Source organism: Amphiura filiformis, chromosome 16 (genome assembly GCF_039555335.1).
Source record: "Amphiura filiformis chromosome 16, Afil_fr2py, whole genome shotgun sequence".
In the NCBI taxonomy this organism is placed as follows: domain Eukaryota; kingdom Metazoa; phylum Echinodermata; class Ophiuroidea; order Amphilepidida; family Amphiuridae; genus Amphiura; species Amphiura filiformis.
This window is the reverse complement of record NC_092643.1, coordinates 26,141,209-26,160,650: the sequence shown is the minus strand read 5'-3', so window position 1 is coordinate 26,160,650 and position 19,442 is coordinate 26,141,209. Positions and strand designations below refer to the sequence as shown.

Genomic DNA, 19,442 nt, shown 5'->3' with positions numbered 1-19,442 from the left:
TGTACAAAAGTATAGGAAACTGCATTTTTAAAAGCACATTTTCTGTGTGAAGGAAGCATATTTTCAAACTTTTAAAAACAGGTCCCAGAATGTTTTTTCACATTTTATTCAATGCTTGTAGTCATCAAATATGTGTTGAAATTGTTGCTAGATATGGAGTATAAATCCCTCCTCAAAGTGTATAAAAGCCTAGGGCTTCATTTTCACCTTGTTGTTTTTCTATAAAATGTGTCTAATGTGAAGGGGCTTATAAGGGTTTTTACAGTGTAGAAACCCTCTAGCTTTGGGGGGCTTCGCCCCCTCAACCCCCACCGGGGCTTTGCCCCTGGACCCCACCAAGGGCCCTTCAGCGGGCCCCTGGACCCCCCGCCGTCAGAGGCGATACTACGGGCGCTTCGCGCCCTACGTTCGCCATGTACTCTGTTTTCTAGGTTTTCAATGTTGGCAGGTATGCGACATCTATTTCATTTTGATAGTCAAACACCAATCAATAATCTTATTTTTGAAGAGGATAATAAGCTTCTACCTTAGATGGCTATAGAATGTTTTAGGTCTGGTCTTTGTTTGCTTGCAGTGTGATATTAATTATTATAACTTTAATAAATTTTTATTGTTTCACAATGTGCACTATTGTATACAAGGATATTGTGTTCCTATAGTATTATTTTCACAGTTAATTAGGTTGTTATAAAATGATGGTGATTAATTTATGTGTTATCAGGTAAATCATGTGAAAACTGTATAACAATGCATTTTGGAAAATGTACCAGCCCTCGAATTAAGGATCTGATGGGGCACAGCAACTTTTTTAGGGCAATTTGAAAATTTCCTTGGTTTTTCACTGAAAAGGCAAGGCAGCACGACAGTTTGTAATATTTCAAGAGGGCATCATGGCAACTGTTGAAAATTTGAGAAGGGCACCGAGGCATTTTCTCAAAAGTGAAGAAAACACAAACAAACATAGATAAATGATTTTATAATGAAGGGCCAGGGCTGGGGCACCGACGGCAACTTCATTAGAGGGCACGGCAAGTGACTGCCTTGGGTAAAGGACATATTTTGAGGGCATTACGGCAGTGGGGATGGGCACCCACAGCAAAATGCCATGGGTGCCTTGGGTTAATTCGAGGGCTGAAATGTACATAGAAGACTACAATTGAAACAGTAGACAGGGGAGTTTTGTCAGATCTGGGTATTTTTTCTCAACAAGGGGTGGGAAGTAAAGTTTGGTGACCTGATTGACAACCTTGTCTCCTCCTATACCTATCATTTGAGAGATTTTGGTATCAGAAGAGAGTTCATATTTTTCTTATTTTAAGCCTGAGATATGTTAATGTTTCTTTTTTCCTTGGCGTATAACATGGTCTCTGAACTTAATATTTGGCTTTATTGATGTATCGATTTGTCGACAACTTGCCGACGTCGGATCTTGATACTTGACGATTGTCGACAATGAAAGTTCTACTTGACAACAGCCAATTATAAAGGGTATTCATGTGTCTGTGGCATTCTCTCTCTCTCTCGAGGTGCCATATCCTAAGACGTTGGCGATCATGTCATGCCACAATTCTCTGTTATAAGCCATCTCCAGAAGCTCTGTCGCTTTATGTTCAGCTCCTCTTTCTTTTAGCCAGTCTTTCAGATTTGATAACCACATCACTCTCTTCCTGCCTCTGCTCCTTGTTCCTTCTATTCTTCCTGTCAATACTAGGTTATGACCAAGGAATTTGAGCTGCTTAACTCTGATTTCACGTAACAGCTTCCTGTTCACATTTGCTCTACTTAGGACATTGTCATTAGACACTTTATCAGTCCACGGATCTTCATCATTCTTCTAAAGAACCACATCTCGCAGCTCTCCAATCTTCTTTTAATGTCTGTTGTTATTGACCATGCTTCACTTCCATCCATTAATACAGGGATGACATAGCAGTTGAGTACCAATTCTGGTCTCTATACTGAGGGCACTGTTTTTAGGATCTTGTCTAATTTTGAGAACGCAGACTTAGCCAGTGCAATCCTTCTCTTAACCTCCTTAATACATCTGGCATCTTCTGTGATTAGACTGCCAAGGTAGTTGAAGGAGGAAACTTGCTTAATTCTTTGATCTTTCACCTTCAATATGCATGTTGGGCTTTCAGTCTTTGATACCACCATACATTCTGCCTTCTTGCAATTTAACGATAAACCTTTCCTCTCACTTTCCTGAACCACCACATCAAGAAGCCTTTGCAGATCCTCCTCAGACTCAGCTAATAGGACAGTGTCATCTGCATATCTTATGTTCGTGATGTTATGTCCATTTATACCGAGACCATTTTCCTTTTCTAGCTCCCTTAGGATCAGCTCACTGTAATAATTAAAGAGATCTGGTGACATCACACATCCCTGTCTGACTCCTCTCTTAATGCTTGTATATTCACTACAATCTCCATCCACCCTTATGCACGCTGTTTGGCTCCAATAAAGGTTCTGCAACAGTCGTAGATCCTTTCCATGCAGGTCTAGCTTACCAAGATCTTCAAAAAGCTGATCATGTCTCACCTTGTCAAAGGCTTTTGAGTAGTCAATGAAACACATGAAAACATCCTTCTGCATCTCTACCGCTCTCTCTGTTATCATTCTCAAGACATAAATCGCATTCCTGGTACCAGCATCTTCTACAAAGCCGAACTGCTCTTTACCAATCTCAGGTTTTATTCTACTTCTTGCACGGAGTAACAGGATTCTTAGAATTATCTTTGTAACATGGCTCATAAGGCTAATTATGCGGTGTTGTTCACAATCCACAGCGCCAGGTTTCTTGGGAAGAGCAATAAAGATTGATTTGCTCAGGTCTTCCGGAAATATCCCATCATCATACATTCTGTTGATGTCTGTGGCATTACACATTTTTAAATAATCTAGTCGGCTACATTTCACCCATTGTTTATGTTTTTTTGCCTCAGACACTATATTATGGATGTAAAGTATTCTGCAATACCTTAATTTCTTTGTTCTTCATGTTTTATGATATTATAATATTCTATTTTGTTGCAGGTTATAGAATCTATGCATGTGCAATCCATGGAGCATGCCCCACCTGATGTAACTGATGGCATTCCACCTCATCCACTACAAGGTAAGAAATCACTGTCTGTACTTTGTTTCATCTCGAGTTTGGTAGTGACTTGTCGCAGTATCAAATCGCACATGGGAACCTATCTGGCAGAGAATGTATGCACACATACGAGGGCGGCTTTGGCTTGTCAGCATGCTTGCGGCTCAACCTAGTATATAGTGGAGGTGGGGGGGGGGGCAAGGGGAAATGCTTATTAAAAATATTTTTCTTGTCCCCCAGTTTGCCCCCTCCCCACAAAAAAAAAAAAAAACCTGACAAATTTCTACATTTTGCGGCAATTTTGCACAAAATTTGTCGATTTTGCCCCCCTGAAATTCACTTTTCCCCCTAGTAATGTCCCCCGAAAAAAATTCCTGACTACTACAGTCAATGTCTCGAGGTGGAACAAAGTAAGGAAAGAGGAGGATTTAAACCATTCCCATCATGCAATTGGATTTCCCCCCTATAATTCTGCTCTATGTAACCACATGTTAAAGATAGCCTCAGGCTACAGCTCCCATGGATCCATTTGTGATGATAAAATTTGACTTCAGTACTTGAGATAAAATGGAAAGGGATAGTATTGGTGTTTTTCTCATACTATATACTAGAAACCCCACCCCAGATTAGGGGTGTAAGGAAATGGTAATTATTTGTTTTTTCTGTTTTAAATGGTCCACAATCTATTCGGTTAACCATGAAAACGTATGTAAATATTTTTTTGAACATTTTTTTTTTGCTTACTTATTGAAGAGGCATTTTGTTGATGCAGATTGTATCTTCCGCTTGCTCTTATTATTTGTTTGTTTGTTCATTTATTGAAATAAAAATACATTAATAAATTCTTTTATAGTACTGTGAATCAGATAATTCTGTAATCACAAATAAATTAAAATATTTAACTCTGGACACTTTTTTCTTGCTTTGTTTTAAAAACTGTTTGAATTGCACTAAACTTGCAGCCCAGGTTCGTTGGTACTTTGTGATGTAATTAGAGGGGTTGATTCATTTAGTTCATCTATGGTATCATCTGTAGCATATACTGTCATCAGATTCTGTGAAGGAAAGAAATGGCAAAAAATCAATGAGCTACTTCTATTTTATCTTGTAAGAAGCTTATGAAGAAGCTTATTATTCAAATAGCTACAATAATATTCAAACATTTGTGTCTGCAATTGGATAGTAAAAATGCAATAGGGTGGGTCATTCAACTTCCTCTAGCTCTTTCTCTGCTTACATGTTACACATATTATGTGTGGGTTATGTATGTGGTGGTTTGAAGCACTTAATAAGGGAAGATCTTAGAAACTGAAAGAGAGATGTAAGGCCAAGTAAAATTAATTATTAGTTGCCCATTCTAACTTTTTTCAAAAAGGAGGATGAGGGCCCCGTTTTTTGGCCGTTCCCAATACAACAGCTTTTTCCCCAAAGACGATAGATATTAGTGTCTTTTCGGCATGATTTCCATGGATACGACTCGCGCAAATATGTAGGTAGGAAACAAACTAGCTACAAACGAGCTATACTGATAGCAAAAATCATCGACATTTTGTCTTTTTGACAAAAAAAAACAACCAAACAAACTTTTTTTTGATGCGGCAGCAAAAACAATGTGGGCATGGATGAGAAACTAAAAATTAATTTTACTAGGCCTTAAAGATGAAGTTATTCATTTCAGCTTACCGAAACAGTTGGAAAGATGTTTTTTAACCAGCAGGTCACTTCCATTTAAACAGTTGTCATCAACTTTAGTAAATCCTGATAAACCATTGCAGAAAATGTTAAGTGCAAACATGATTGAAACAATGCAGATATGAGCTATCAGTGGGACCAGATAGTAGTATGGCATCGGAAGATGCTCCACTCCAGCATAAATAACAATTAAGTTCCAAATTCCTCTCCAAATGCACACCATCATGATAAAAGTAAGGATCCAGTAGCCTGATTTATATAGCAACCGTTGCCATGGCGATGCAAGTTTCTTGGATATGTTTAGTGCAGGGAATTGGAGGAAGAGAACACAAATGAACATTGCATATCCTACGATTACTGTAATCCAAGCTGATAGCGTTGGATCATTTGGTAGAATATACAAGTCTAAGATATTGAAACCGGCTCGCCAGTAAAACACTAGTAAAATATCGATTACAGTTACGGTAATGAAACAATCGAAGAAATAATACACGTATTGGGAAATTGTACTGTTATCGTTGCTTGGATCAACTTTAAAACGCATTGGATAATCAAAAGGCTTTTGATTACTGTCCAAATCTAGATTCATTGGTGCAGAAACACCGTTTCTTAAACTTCGCAGAATAAACAGTCCAGGAAGACTGATCGCTAAACATACCATTGTGCTTGGTGTATTTATACCGGTGATTTCATCCATTAGTGTCCAAACACCAACCCAAACAGCCATACCAAAACAGAACGTAATATACAAGTCGATGCGTGTGACTATCACTACGAACAGCTTACTTCTTTGTGCGAGATTCACATAATGCCGGAAAGAATACTGTAGGAGATACAATGATAGCTTCCCGATACTACCACATGTCAAAAGTACCCATAAACCAATATGAGGATACGTCTTGGCACTAATCACAGTAGAGAGTGCATAAAATAAGTCCCAAACACTCCACCAAAGTGAGATCGAAATAGGAGTGACAACCGCTGCATTGTAAGTAGCATCAAGGATGAAGAGAAGGTAGTGTTTGAAAGACCACTGTGTGGACTTGCAGATGACCATTGTTGGGGCTTATTTTTGCAGAATATGTTGTTAAAAATGAATACAGAATTTGCATATAAAAGTATCTGTTACGTAGCATTTGTCACAGATTTTAGTCCAACTCATTTAGCCGGTGCTAGGATGGTAGAGCATCTACTGGTTGAAGGATCCAATTGCTCCTTGGCCATGTATGTTGCAGCATGGTGGATTCTGGAACCATTGTCTTTGTCATAAAAAATATCAGAATTTGCATGCAAATTATGACTTGTTCAGTGTGTGCAGTGCTGTTTTTTAGCTTGCAGTCTCTAACTTCAGAATCTGTAGCAATTCAAAAGAAAAAGATGAGAAATTGGGTTGCAGATTATTTGTTCACTTTAAAAGCTAATTTTGAATAAATAATCAAATCAAGAGAGAACATTAAATTAAAAACAGGGAAAATATGACACAACATCCAATGGGGGAGTAACACAAAACATATAAATAAAGTTAAAAACCAGACGTTTCGAAAAGACAAGACTTTTCTTTCTCAAGGGATAAAATAAGAGACCTGCTCTCAGTATAGTGGAGACCAGCTCTGATCAAAAAAAAAAAAAAAAAGATAAAAAGCTGCATTGACTGCAGCATTGATTATAACAGCAGAAAATAAAAGAAATCTGAATAACAGTGGAGGCTTGAGTGGGTTGGGACAGGTGTGAAAAACCATAACAGCAGGCAAAGTATGGAGAGCCAAATAGGAAAAAAGACTAGAGAAGGGCATAAAAAATATGGTTGGCCAAGCAGGTCACAATGAGGGGAAATCGACAAGGCAAGAGAGAACAACAAACATTTTCCTTTTCAAAAAAGGATTACTGAATATGAATAGCTTTTAATTAAAGGAGTATTTTGTGATTCTAGCATCCTCTTTTTTAGTGACTGCCTTTTGAGGTGAGTGAGAGCAATCACTCTCTACTGCTTTCCTTAACTGTAATATAGGAGAGAGATTTTTAGCTCTAATGCTCCTCTGCAAATTCCAATGATATGTTTCTAATCTAAGTGGGAGGGGTTTCCTCTTTATGCTATAAGAGAAACTATCATTTGGAAACTAAACTAAACAAGGGGCATAGATATTCTAACTTAATACATGATTGGATAAAAAAGTGTTTTCCTTTTTTAGTGTGTCTCTGTAAGTTAGTCCAACAATGTAAGATACATGTTTCACAAATTTAAGCTCCTCATGAGTTTGTTATGCCCCGGTTATGATTGTTGCAATATCCGTGTTCTCCTCAATAAGTTGAATTTGCTGTTTGTGACTACATAATTATGTAAAGCCACGATTTCTCTGCGATACGGAATTCACAGAATTCAGGGTTTGGTCACAGAAATTTGAAAATGCTATAAAATAGTAAAATATACTGTGAAAATTTCTAACTTTTGTGTTGATTTGCAAAATAAAACAAAGAAAAGTAATTATTTAGCAGTAATCAACCATTAAACAATCCATTCTAGTATTAATTCTGGGCCTACAATGCAAGATTCTGGCCATACTACAGTAAAAGGTAAGGGTCAAATCAAAACTCGACCGCCGGTTGCCCGCCGGTTCCGGGCGGTTCCGTCCGGTTCTAAATTATACACAGTAATGAGGTCAGTCGTCACACCCGGTTCATATGGCGGCTGGAATCATCGAGTGAATGAGTGGAGTGATTTCAAGTGGTTTCTTTTCAAATTTAGTACAATAGGAATAATCGATGTTTCTTCTCGGAGTTCTTATCAATCAATGTAGCTACTTTTAGTATTTTATTTTGATAAAATATAAGCAGAGACAGAGAAAGTTTCATAATCGCGATCATGGAATTCTGCATGTTTTAAAACGCAAGGGTAATACATGTTTCATTAACTGTGTTTATAATCGAAAGAGAGAAAGCAAAAAAGAATCAAAGAAAGAAAGAATCAAAGAAAGAAAGAAAGAAAGAAAGAAAGAAAGAAGGAAGGAAGGAAGGAAGGAAGAAAGAAAGAAAGAAAGAAAGAAAGAAAGAAAGAAAGAAAGAAAAAGAAAGAAAGAAAGAAAGAAAGAAAGAAAGAAAGAAAGAAAGAAAGAAAGAAAGAAAGAAAGAAAGAAAGAAAGAAAGAAAGAAAGAAAGAAAGAAAGAAAGAAAGAAAGAAAGAAAGAAAGAAAGAAAGAAAGGAAGAGAAAGCAGGGCCCTCGCCATGGGTGTGTGGGGTACGACACCCCCTAGCGATCCCTAAAAAAGGTAAAAGGGAGAAAAATGAAGAGAGAAAGGGAGAAAGAAGGGGAAGAGTGAGAGGGAGAGGAAGAGGAAGAGGGAGGATGGGTAAGTTCGTAATATATAGGCCATATTAGGCCGGTATATTGGGCCTACAATGATGTTGACCAGGCTCGTTGGGGTGATGTACAAGAAGAACTAATGATTTTGCAAGATCGACAAAATATATGCGAATCCCATCACCCCTCGGCACCGCGCCCTTCATCAGTACCAATGGAGATTAGCCATGGGGGCAGGGTGGCAAGTCATTCCCCTCCTCTGCTCAGTCGTCAGAAATGTTTTGACAAAATCTTCCTTTTGGTCTATTTGGTCAGATTTGAACTAATGACCTTTCGTATAATAATAATTGTCCATCACCAATAGAGGCCTATGTGATTCACAAAATAATAAATTCACAACTTCTAAATTACTTAACCTATAGAAATCATTGAAACACTGTTCTGAACTGAAATTAACTGATCTAAACAATGGTGATATATTCAAGCAATTTTAACCATAAACAAGAAATCATTTCCAAAAATAATTTGCTTTGGTGACAAGTCAATAGACACACGACTAAGAAACATCGATCATCATGTAGCACTTTCAAATATGGGCTATTGTGACCGTGAAATTTCAAGTATGCGCTATTGTGATGGCGAAATAAACATATCGACATTTTGTTAATCTCTCCGGTTATGTGCTTAAAACCAACCGGCGGTTGTTACTCATGCATTCTTGAATATTCATATACAAATGACCTCTGCCAACCGGACGGAACCGCCCGGAACCGGCGGGCAACCGGCGGTCGAGTTTTGATTTGATCCCTAACACAAAATACACTTTTAAAACATGTTTGTTTTAACTTTTCAGTGCTTTATAATTATATTGGAAAACAGAAAATCACGGAAATCGTCCAATTTGTAACACAGATTTTAAATTTTGTAACACGGAGAGGAGAAATCATGGCTTTACATGTACTAGTACTTAGTTTAAACTTATATCCATTGTGATTGTTCAGAGCAGGGTTTCCATTTAGTTTTGGTTGATAAATAGCCCAATTATATACTAAGTCCCAATCCCAGTGAGAGTGTAAAAAAATAAAAAAATATTTATAAATTTGCCTTTTAAAGTGAAAGATTAATCATTAAAAAGGTATTTTTGAAATGAAAAATTTGGCAAAATAATGAAGAAAACAGCAGTATTAACAAAGTTGAAGCCTATGCATATATAGCTAATTTCTCTACCTTTAGAGAAATTACATTTTCATGTAAAATGTCTTATTTTGTCTTTATAAATACTCGTACATGGCTTTCGACTGAACCACTAGCAGACTGTTAGCACATCTATGACATTAACAAAGGTGCAACAAACTGAATTTGATGATTTGTATGATTTTCAAAATGAGGAAATCACTGAATAGGCCTTTAAGGGGTGGTGCAATAATTATGTGTACCCGGGGTGAATTATAGGGGGGCAAAGATTTCTTGGCAGGCCAAAAGGGGGGCAAGCATTTTTTGGCAGGTCGAAAGGTGGGGTCAAGCGATTTTTGGCAGGTCGAAAGGGGGGGCAAGCAATTTTTGGCACAGATATTTTGGGCACCGTTTCTATATTACGTCCTAAAAGGCGTAGGAAAACGTTACGAACACGTTCAAATATGCAAAATTTCCTGCTCGCTGCGCTCACATTATATAGACAATTTAAGGTTTTAAATTTGGGTGCATGTGTAAAGGGGGAGGGGCAAAGATTTTTTGGCATGTCAAAAGGGGGCAAAGGTTTTTGGCACGTCGAAGGGGGGGCAAAGGTTTTTGGCACGGCCAAAGGGGGAACAAGCGATTTTTGGCAGACCATTTTGAGAATTCACCCCGGGTACACATAATTATTGCACCACCCCTAATTATTGGATCATGTGGATTAGATTGAATGGGGCACCAAATGCATCACTTGTGAAGTCAATACAGACACAGAACCAAAAGGAAGAGCAAAGGACAATTTGTTTTAGTTTAGGTTGGTTATTTATTTGTTTATTTTGTTTACTTTTACAAAAATACGGTAATGCATTCCATAGTTTGTTTGATTTTGATTGATTTTATAAGTTCTCGTACTTTGACAATTAGCCCAATTGTGCAGTAAAATGATGGTCGTATGGCAATATTATATTTCAAAAGGTCAATAAGTAAGAAAGTCACATGCAGCAAATCAGATAGTGGATGTACTTTGTCAAACTATTTCCACAATCATTCTATTTCCAGCTTGATGTATTTGCTTTGATAATCTGTGTGATATTTATGTACACATCAAATGTTCAAGTTGAAGCTTTTGTTATATAATACTGTCGGTAGCTAATAAGGTCAGTGGTGTAGCTAGAGATTGTGGCGCCCGGGGCTCCCCATTTTAGAAACAATTACATGCGGAGGCAGCGGAGCGCCCGGTGGGGGGGGGGGGCACTCAACTTTGGAAGTGACAGTATGTGCCTGTCAATAGGCCCCCTCTTTTGAAGTTGACTATACCCAATGACCCCCTTTTTTTAAAAGTCATACCCGATAACCCCCCCTTTTTTAGTTGCGGCTACCCAATAGACCTGTTATCGATTGTCGTATTATCGTTGATTTGGCCCTACATCCGACACTTCAAAAGAAATTGTCCTTTTTCGACACTTTACGACACTCATCAAAAAAGAAAAAAAAATTAAATTTCCATGCTATTTTGTCCAAATAAGCTTACCGTACGATCATGTTTTCATCGGAAAGTCGAAAATTACCCCCGAAGTTGACCGGAACCCGAAGTAGAACGAACCAGGAAGTGTGTTTACACCGGAAGTCGGTGATCGCAATTCAAATCGGTGTGATTTTAAGCTTATCTATCGACTTTTTCATCATTTTTCTATCTCATTAAAAGTTTCGACATGTTTGTTTCCCCAACACAGTGTTGAATTAGAAATCACATGTCGATAACAGGTCTACTACCCAATGACCCCCTTTTTTTCTAGAATAGTATCATCAAAACGACACAAAATAATGTCGAAACTTTCAAAATCTCTTATTTCAACAAATTTGTATTGGAATTTTGGAAAATTTGAAACAAGAAAATAGAATTTTGCTCCATTTTTTCAAAATTTTCTACCCGATGACCCATTTTTTGAAATCTTATACCCAATGACCTCCTTTTTTCCCAAGTATTATACCCAATGACCCCCTTTTTTATTTTGTTTGTACCCAATGACCCCCTTTTTTAAATAAGGTTTTGTACCCGATAGGCCCCTATTTCATGACTCCGGTAGGCACATACCCGTCACTTCTAAAGTTGTGTGCCCCCCCCGGAGCGTGGGTAAATTTGCACAAATACCACTAATAGTAATGTTGGTTATAATGAAGTTCAGTGAATTTCCTTCTGAATTTGATCTTTCAAATGAGTATTTGTGCTAAAATGCGCAAAAATTTTGACCTTCATCGCTTGGAGGGGGCGCCAAATTGATGCTGAATTGAATTCGGTACCCCCCTAAAGTTGCGTCCAGGGTATGTGCCCCCTCTGCCCCCACCCCTGTCGCTATGCCACTGAATATTCAATATTATATAAGGTCCTGGATACTTAACTTCTGTTAGTAGTTAAAGGGTGGAGGGGTACGTGCCATGAGATCTTAACCTAGTTAATCAGTAGCCTACAATTTACATTGCATGAAATATGGGGGGGGGTACAGGGAAAATGCACTAGAGTAAAATTGTATAATTGTGTTTGGGAGTGGCCTTCTCTACTTTCTCCTTTTCCTTGCTATATTTTTCCATTTCTTGCTTTGTTTATCAAGCTATCTAGGTCAGCATGCATTTTATTAGCCTACACTGGCTTGTGCTTTATTTAGTACTAGCGGGAGACCCGCGCTTCGCGCGGGTCCCCGCTAGTTGAGTAAACGGAGCGGTTAGTAAACGGGAGTGGTTAGTAAACATGGTAAACGGTGATGATAACCCGGGGATGATAATCACAGTGTCTTGGTGTAAATTATTAATCCAATATAGTAATGATCATGTTAGCTTGATAAACATAATTATCCAGACCTGTGATAATGTTGGTAGGCCTACTCACTCAATCCCTCAGATTACTTTTGAAACAGCTCGTGACAGAATGATTGATTTCAACTTTATCCCAACAAACATAAAACATTAAGGGGTGGGGTATGAACGTTTGGACAGTATTTATTTTGGGACATTAGAGAACATCAGACATATCGAATTGCATTCTGAATACGAAGAATGTCCTTCTGATATCAAATAATTTTGATTTTTTGAAATTTGCATTGTAATACACATTTTATGGCAAATCATTAAAATTTTATATTTTTGATATTTAACAGTACTTGAAGTAAACTTTGTAAATCTGATGATTTATACTTAAAGTGTATGTAGGTGGGATGAAAAGCCGACGATCAATTGAAAATTTTGACCTTTCGTATTGAAGATATGGATTTTTTTCCCAAAACACCAAAAATAATTACGTCTTTTTGGGAAAAAAAATCCATATCTTTAATACGAAAAATCAAAATTTTCAATTGACCGTCGGCTTTTCCTCCTGCTACATACACTTTAAGAATATATCATTAGATTTATATAATTTACTTGAGGACTGTTATATATCAAAATTTGAAAAATATCAAATTTTTATAATTTGTCATAAAATTTGTATTATATTGTGATTTTCAAAAATGAAAATTATTTGATATCAGAAAGACATGCTTCGTATTCAGAATGCAATTCGATAGGTCTGAGGTGCTCTCATGTCCCACAAAATATACTGTCGAAACGCAATAAACGCTCATTTTAGATCCCTTAAGGTTAGTAGAGGTTGCTAGAAAACGTTTCAATTCCGGGTTATAATAGTATAAAACATGTAAGAAACATGTTTAAAAGTTGCTGCAAAACATTTTAAGCGATTCCGTATTGTTAATAGCTAAACCTATATCTTGCCAGGAGTTGGGGCCGCAGAATTCCTTAAAGGCGGACTTTCACCCTCCTCCTTCCTTTGCACAGTTAACGACTAATTCGGTCCCTGTTGGCTACATGTTAACATTCCCTCTGAAAAGTGGACTTTTTTTGCAAATCTGTCACCCAATGACCCCCTTTTGCATCAGCTTACACCCAATGATCCCCCGAAATGGCTTCAAGGTGTTTACTTTGACCAAGTTTTCAATTCTGAGGGGACATAACCCCCTGCTGTTGTAGCGACACAATGGTGCCGTGGCCATTCAAGAAGGTGGCGGCAAAAACTTGAGTGTGCCCACCTTTCCCAAATTCCTGGATCCGCCACTGTGTTACAGAAGAAGTCAGTCACGTACACAGGCCTCGCAGCGGTATAAGCCAACATTAAGTGCGCCCATACCATTTGTCTGGGATGCCGTGTACTCGCAGAGTGCGTGACTCGCCACTTGACGCGTTTGCTGTCATGATCTGACCCATAAGGTTATTGACCTCAACGGCCTAGCAACTGACCATTTTTTTGTTATTTCCATAGTGATTAAATAGTTTTGCAAAAATGAACGTCAGATGGTTTAATGGCAATATGTACCCGATCAATGTACTGAATAAATCAGAGCTGAAAAGTCAAATCGCCTCGGAGCCTGCTTCTGGACAAGATTTAGCGACTTCCTTTTATTTATATAGATGAGCAGGGATATCCCTGGTATGAGCAGACCCGTACGCAGGGGGGGTGCGACCGCACCTCCCCACATTTGCAAAAGTATACAAAAAGTCACAAAATAACAGAATTTGCGGCGTAGCGATCAAAAAAATCAGGTTTTTACGCTTTTTTGGTCAAAAAAGGTCCAAATTTGGTGAAGAAAGTCCACTTTTCACAAAATTGCCCCCCTGGAAAAAAAAGTCCACTTTTTCAAAATCAGCACCCCCAAAAAAAATCCTGCGTCATGACGGGCCTGAGTATGAGCTTTGAACGGTCCATAAATTTCCCATGGATCAGCATGTGTCCCTCACGGACCAACCTGCAATCTCCGAAAATCGTTGGGACAGATGATGTTTTATAGATCAAATTCCTGTGAATTGAACATAAGGCTGAAAATACATGATACGTTTCATAGCTCACGTTATGTACTACTCTCCCTCCCCTCTCCCCTGGAAACAATGTTGGAGCAGACATTGAGCGTAACCACTTTTACTATTTTTCAGCATTCAACATTGAATAAGGGGAGCGGGGATGCGTAAAATAAACAAACTGTCCAAAGCATTTCGCACGGGATTGTGGGTAAACAAACAAACTAATGATTCTACTTACTTGCACAAAGGTATAAATATCCGTAATTGACCACAACCAAGATGATAACAGTGCTATTTTAATCAAGTCCAGCAAATGAAAAGCAACTTAGTAGCTTTTGTTGCGATCACGTGCAGATCTAGACCCAGATAGACCAAGGTACCAAAGCCTCCTATTGTAGTAAGGAAATCTGTGTTTTGACAGATCAACATGTGCCTTGTCCTGCTGATAGAAGATAGCTACAAGCCAGGGAAAGGTTGTAACCTCAATTTGGTTAAAGAACTTTAAAAGCAAGCAAGATCATAGTCTTCAACTAAAATAACAGTGCTATATCTTGCTATGTGGAAGTCACTTTGTTGTTGTGTTGTTGATCCCTGCTCATGCGATTTATTTTTATATGCAACTATACATGTAGTATAGAAATATTATGCATGCATGGTTGACCTTATACTTTTGAAGGACATAAACTTTAGTTTTGTACCAGAGAAGATATGAAAAGTTTCCCATAATGCATTTCTCCCATTCCAATTTTCTGTACTGATTTGCTAGTTTAAGTTTAGTGCAACATGGGTTGATAGTGACAAAATGTACATCGATGAACAGAGCACTACAAATACTTGGAAAATATTTGTTCAACAAGTATTTGTTATTCAATCGATTCTTTACCCCATCAAAATGCAAATTGAATTGGTATCAGGTAGGGTAAAAATTCATATTTTTTTTATGACCACATTGAAATTTTAGGCTGGAATATGTTTTGTGATGAACTATAGTTTGACAGATGGGTATTATTGCTGAACAAAAAGTGTGCAGGTGTCGATATACAGGGGTGGCCTGGGGTGCCCCCTCTCAGAATATGACAACTTTTGAAAATGAAGGCACTTGGTGCACCCTTTTGCACCATTATTGCTTTACAAACAAAACAGTTTACTGTCGCATGTCCAAAACAGAAGCCAAATGGGCCACTTAATATGCAAGGGGTTGGTTGAGGGGCTTGGGTTATATGTTGAAAAATGAAGATTCAATTGAAGCCATTTAGAGCTTACAGGTGTCCAAAACAGAAACCAAAACAGCCACTTTTGTAAAATTCATACGCAGGGGGTCTGAGGGGGAGATGTACCCCTATGAGAATGTGATGGCATTTAAAAGGTCATTTTAATGCTCGAGTTGTGATGCATACTTTTTATTGATCCCCTACTTTTTATTGATCCCCGATAAACATGATAAACACATTCAATAAATGTCCCAGTCCCCTGGGTCAGTCAAGTTGATAGGCAGCTGTGCACTCCCAGACATGCATGTATTCAAAAGTGCCATAACTTCATTCACAGAAGACATATTAAAGTACCATATACACTTTTAAAGGCAAGACACATGATCATCTAAATGATCTGTAAAAATACAGATTTGGTGTAAAAAAAAAAACAATGGAGAAAATCACAAAAAAGTAAAATTTTGGCAACAATTTTTGAGTGCATCATAACAAAAAAAAATTACTTGTTTCCAAAAAAAACATTTGTTTTGTTTTTTGTTTCATCTTGAGACTTCATTTCAAGAACAGTATTTTATTTGTTTGTTAAATATAAAAGGGGTATGACGTAAATGTTTTGCATCAACAGTTCTTTCCAAAACTTAAAACACTTTACACTTTTTTCATTGATGTATTTATAAGTTTTTTGAGGGTGTAAAATGAAATGAAACTTACAACTACAGTATGATTATTTCCAAACAGATAATACCGTATTTCGTCAAATAAACGCCCCCGGGGGCGTTACATTTTCCCAAGGGGGGGGGCGTTTATTCAAGGTCAATTTTAGAACGATAATTCCCGTTAAAATCATTAGGTAAACTTAAAACTCACGCTAAAATGACAAACTATGAACTAGAAACACTGACTTCTGGTTCACTTCCGGGTTTCCAATCCAGATTTACGAAAAAAAGTGACACTATTATCGACCATGTGGGCAATTTGGTAAGCTTACTACACAAGATAGCATGGAAATATCGACATTTTTGAAACATCTTGGTTGAAAAAAGTGGTAGGGGTGTTTATTTGAGGGGGGGGGCAAAATACGGTATTCAGGGATTGATTTTGCTCCAGCATATTCCATGTACATTTAGCGATTTGTCAACTAATGCTAGTCTGTTATCTTCAGTAGATAGCAATATTTGATATTGACATAACCAGTTCACTGATACTGATTACAATTTATGATGTGCTCAAAATTATAATGTAACTAGTGTAGAACATACAACATAATTGACACTTCTTTTTGATTGTAAACTGAGCTCAAAAAGAAACTTTTGGACAACATGATTTGATCATATCAAAGGTACCTTAAGTTGGAACAACCTGGCAACACTGCCAGGAAGAAGAAAAAACCTCCGTAGTTTGTAGTCATTAGCCTGATGATCGTTTAGCAACGTGAAACACAGTGAAGCGAGTCCAATACATACTGTATTGATATACGTGTAATACTACTGCTCTTTTTCGAAATCGAGCACTCTTTTACAGCAGTTTGTGATAACTTTTTTCGTGTATATAAAATATAAATCAAATAATCATATTTTCGACAGTATCACCTCAATTTTAAAAGCCAAGATATCATTTTAAAGCTTGGTCTTTATTCTTTCAAGTAAAGTTATACAGTCAAAGTGACCCATATTGATCTGACATGTCACATGTACAAATGTATGTAGTAATTCTCAAAATAGCTTGATCTTTAACTCTCTTCACAAGGGTGTCGACTGCAGACGACATGTTTCAAATTTTTTTTTAACAATTCAAAAATTTCAGAAATGTAAATTTTCATGACCATATTTGGAAACAGCATGAAAAATGCATTAAAATGAGTACAAACAAGCCTAGTATTGGTTCAGTAGTTCTTAAGATAGCTCTTGATATTTTGAGAAACTACTTCAAAACTTCAACTTTTTCCGTTGAAGTGCATGGATAGCACACAGAGCATTAATATGTTGCACTGATCCCAGCATTGATCATTAGATGGGGCAGTCTAGTTGTGTGTCTTTTATAGTACTCTAGATACAAATTAGCTTGATCTCATGTTGCACTGATTCAAGTGCATGGCAGTCTTGTCCACAGTGTGTAGTATATATTTCCCCGTATCAATATCATTGGAAATTGATGCACCAATTAAAGCCATATTATAACATTTTCATACAAAATAGATTAGTATTTCTTTGCCATAAAATGTTAGCTTTTACTGTCAGATATATTCCCTTTTAATTTTGAGCTGAAAAACTAAGGCAAAGCAAAAAAAATTGGATTTACAACCAGCGCCGATGTCGATGATACATATAACTCCTTCGGACGTGTTACGGCACAATCCTTGTTGGTGTGTAGATCACCGTCCCGCACGCCATGTACATTTTCATCGTAATAATAAAATGATGGGTCCTGCGTTTTATTCAAAATCTCGGATTTTGACAAAACTACAGCACCTAGGGTATTGATATTTGCAGGGTATGTTGGTTTAATAGTACAATATAATATTGTGTAAAAACAGAATTTTGAACAATATTGAGGGCATCCTCCTCAGCAAATGTTATAATATGGCTTTAACATATTCTGAAATGAGTGTAATAGAGTTGTGAAACTACATGATATGTTCTATATAGGCTAATGGAGAGAAAAAGAGATTGCCACAGATTGTGATGATGATACCAGCTGGTGTGCAGAAAATTACTCATATTAATGCCGAGTATTAAATACTTCAACATCACACCACCAGTTTGGATTGGAAATGTCTGCAGTCTGAAACGTTTCTAGATGTTTTTATCTACAAGTCATGCATACTATCGGACACATTGAAGCTCGGGTGCTCTGTGGTTTGCTACATAGAAATTGTGATTTTTTTGGAGGGGGGAGGGACTGAAACTAGCGGTGTGGTTTAACATGGTTAAAACAGTTATGTTATTTTTTAATACATCCCATCTGTCAAATCAGACATGAATTAATATATATAGGCCAATCTTATATTCATATACAAATATTCTGTTTAATATCTATATACAACTTTAAAGGGCATTTCGTGATCCACAGCCTCATCCCCCCACTTTTCTCAAAAAAAGATTTTTATACCACTGGATACGTCTGGCTACATAATGTTTATGTACTAAAAATTTCTTGCAGATTAATTCGTTTAGCAAAAAAATCGCCAAAATTGAATTTCATTCTGGTATACAACAGTGGCCTATGGAGCAGTGCAATACACATAATCATGCGTAACTCGCAAACCCAAAATCGGAATCAACTGAAATTTTGGGAATAAGCTATTTTCGTGGATATCTACTGAAAAATGTCATAAAAAGAGGACGCTAGGATCACGAAATCCTCCTTTAAGCGGTCGCTCATCTTTGCACAGTATTTTTTGTGGTCCTGAGAGTACATCGGACACACCAATTTACGTATTCATCTGTTTACCTTCATTTTTTGATCAGCTGAAGCTACATTGTACCCTTCAAGTAGAAAAAAGTGGTGATTTTTTTTTGCAGGCCTGTGTTGTGGTAAAAAACAACCCTTTTTTGTAGGATTTTGAATACTACCAAACTGAAAATTTTGTTCAAATTCAATAAGCCTATACACATAGTAAATTACTGCATTCAGATATTTATTAATATCCATTATTTTGTGACAAATTAGTTTTAATCATAACAATGCCTAATAAATAATTAATAATTTATTTGCTACAAAATTACCCTACTATATTTTAACTTAACTTAAGTTCTTCTTACATATCTGATACTGTATAAGTGGTAATTTTCGCGTACAGTTATTTTCGCGATTTGGAGTGAGAGACACATTTTCGCGAATGTTATTTTCGCGATTGCCCAGTCCTCCTCTATACTTGTAATACATTATTGCATACATTCGCGAGGTGTTATTTTCGCGGTTGGAGCTCTAATCGCGAAATTCGCGAAAATAAAACCCTCACGGAAATTTCCACTTATACAGTACATAGTACCATTACCCTACTATATTTTAACTTAACTTAAGTTCTTCTTACATATCTGATAATGTATAATGTGCTATGATTGAGACAAAAGTAAAATTAAAAGCACTTACAAATATATCACATTCATATATTTATATTTATACATC

General features: G+C 37.1%; 2 protein-coding genes across 3 annotated transcripts in view; one reads left to right on the top strand and one right to left on the bottom strand.

Annotated features, from left to right (window-relative positions):
- Positions 1-19,442, top strand: part of LOC140172527 (uncharacterized) — an 87,021-nt gene that overhangs the window by 17,346 nt on the left and 50,233 nt on the right. The window contains exon 7 of the mRNA XM_072195673.1: positions 3,040-3,121. Within this exon, the coding sequence (XP_072051774.1) occupies positions 3,040-3,121 (82 nt within the window). The remainder of the gene's footprint in view (positions 1-3,039; positions 3,122-19,442) is intronic.
- On the bottom strand, positions 3,385-14,680 carry LOC140135791 (uncharacterized). 2 transcript variants are annotated; one of them, XM_072157409.1, is made up of 3 exons: positions 14,342-14,680; positions 4,784-6,146; positions 3,385-4,155 (listed from the first exon to the last, which is right to left on the bottom strand). In XM_072157409.1, the coding sequence occupies exons 2-3, from the start codon at positions 5,847-5,849 to the stop codon at positions 4,127-4,129; spliced, it is 1,095 nt and encodes a 364-aa protein (XP_072013510.1). In that variant the 5' UTR covers positions 5,850-6,146; positions 14,342-14,680; the 3' UTR covers positions 3,385-4,126. The 2 variants fall into 2 exon arrangements, with proteins under 2 accessions (XP_072013510.1, XP_072013511.1); XM_072157410.1 differs by lacking the exon at positions 14,342-14,680 and having other exon boundaries at positions 4,784-6,625.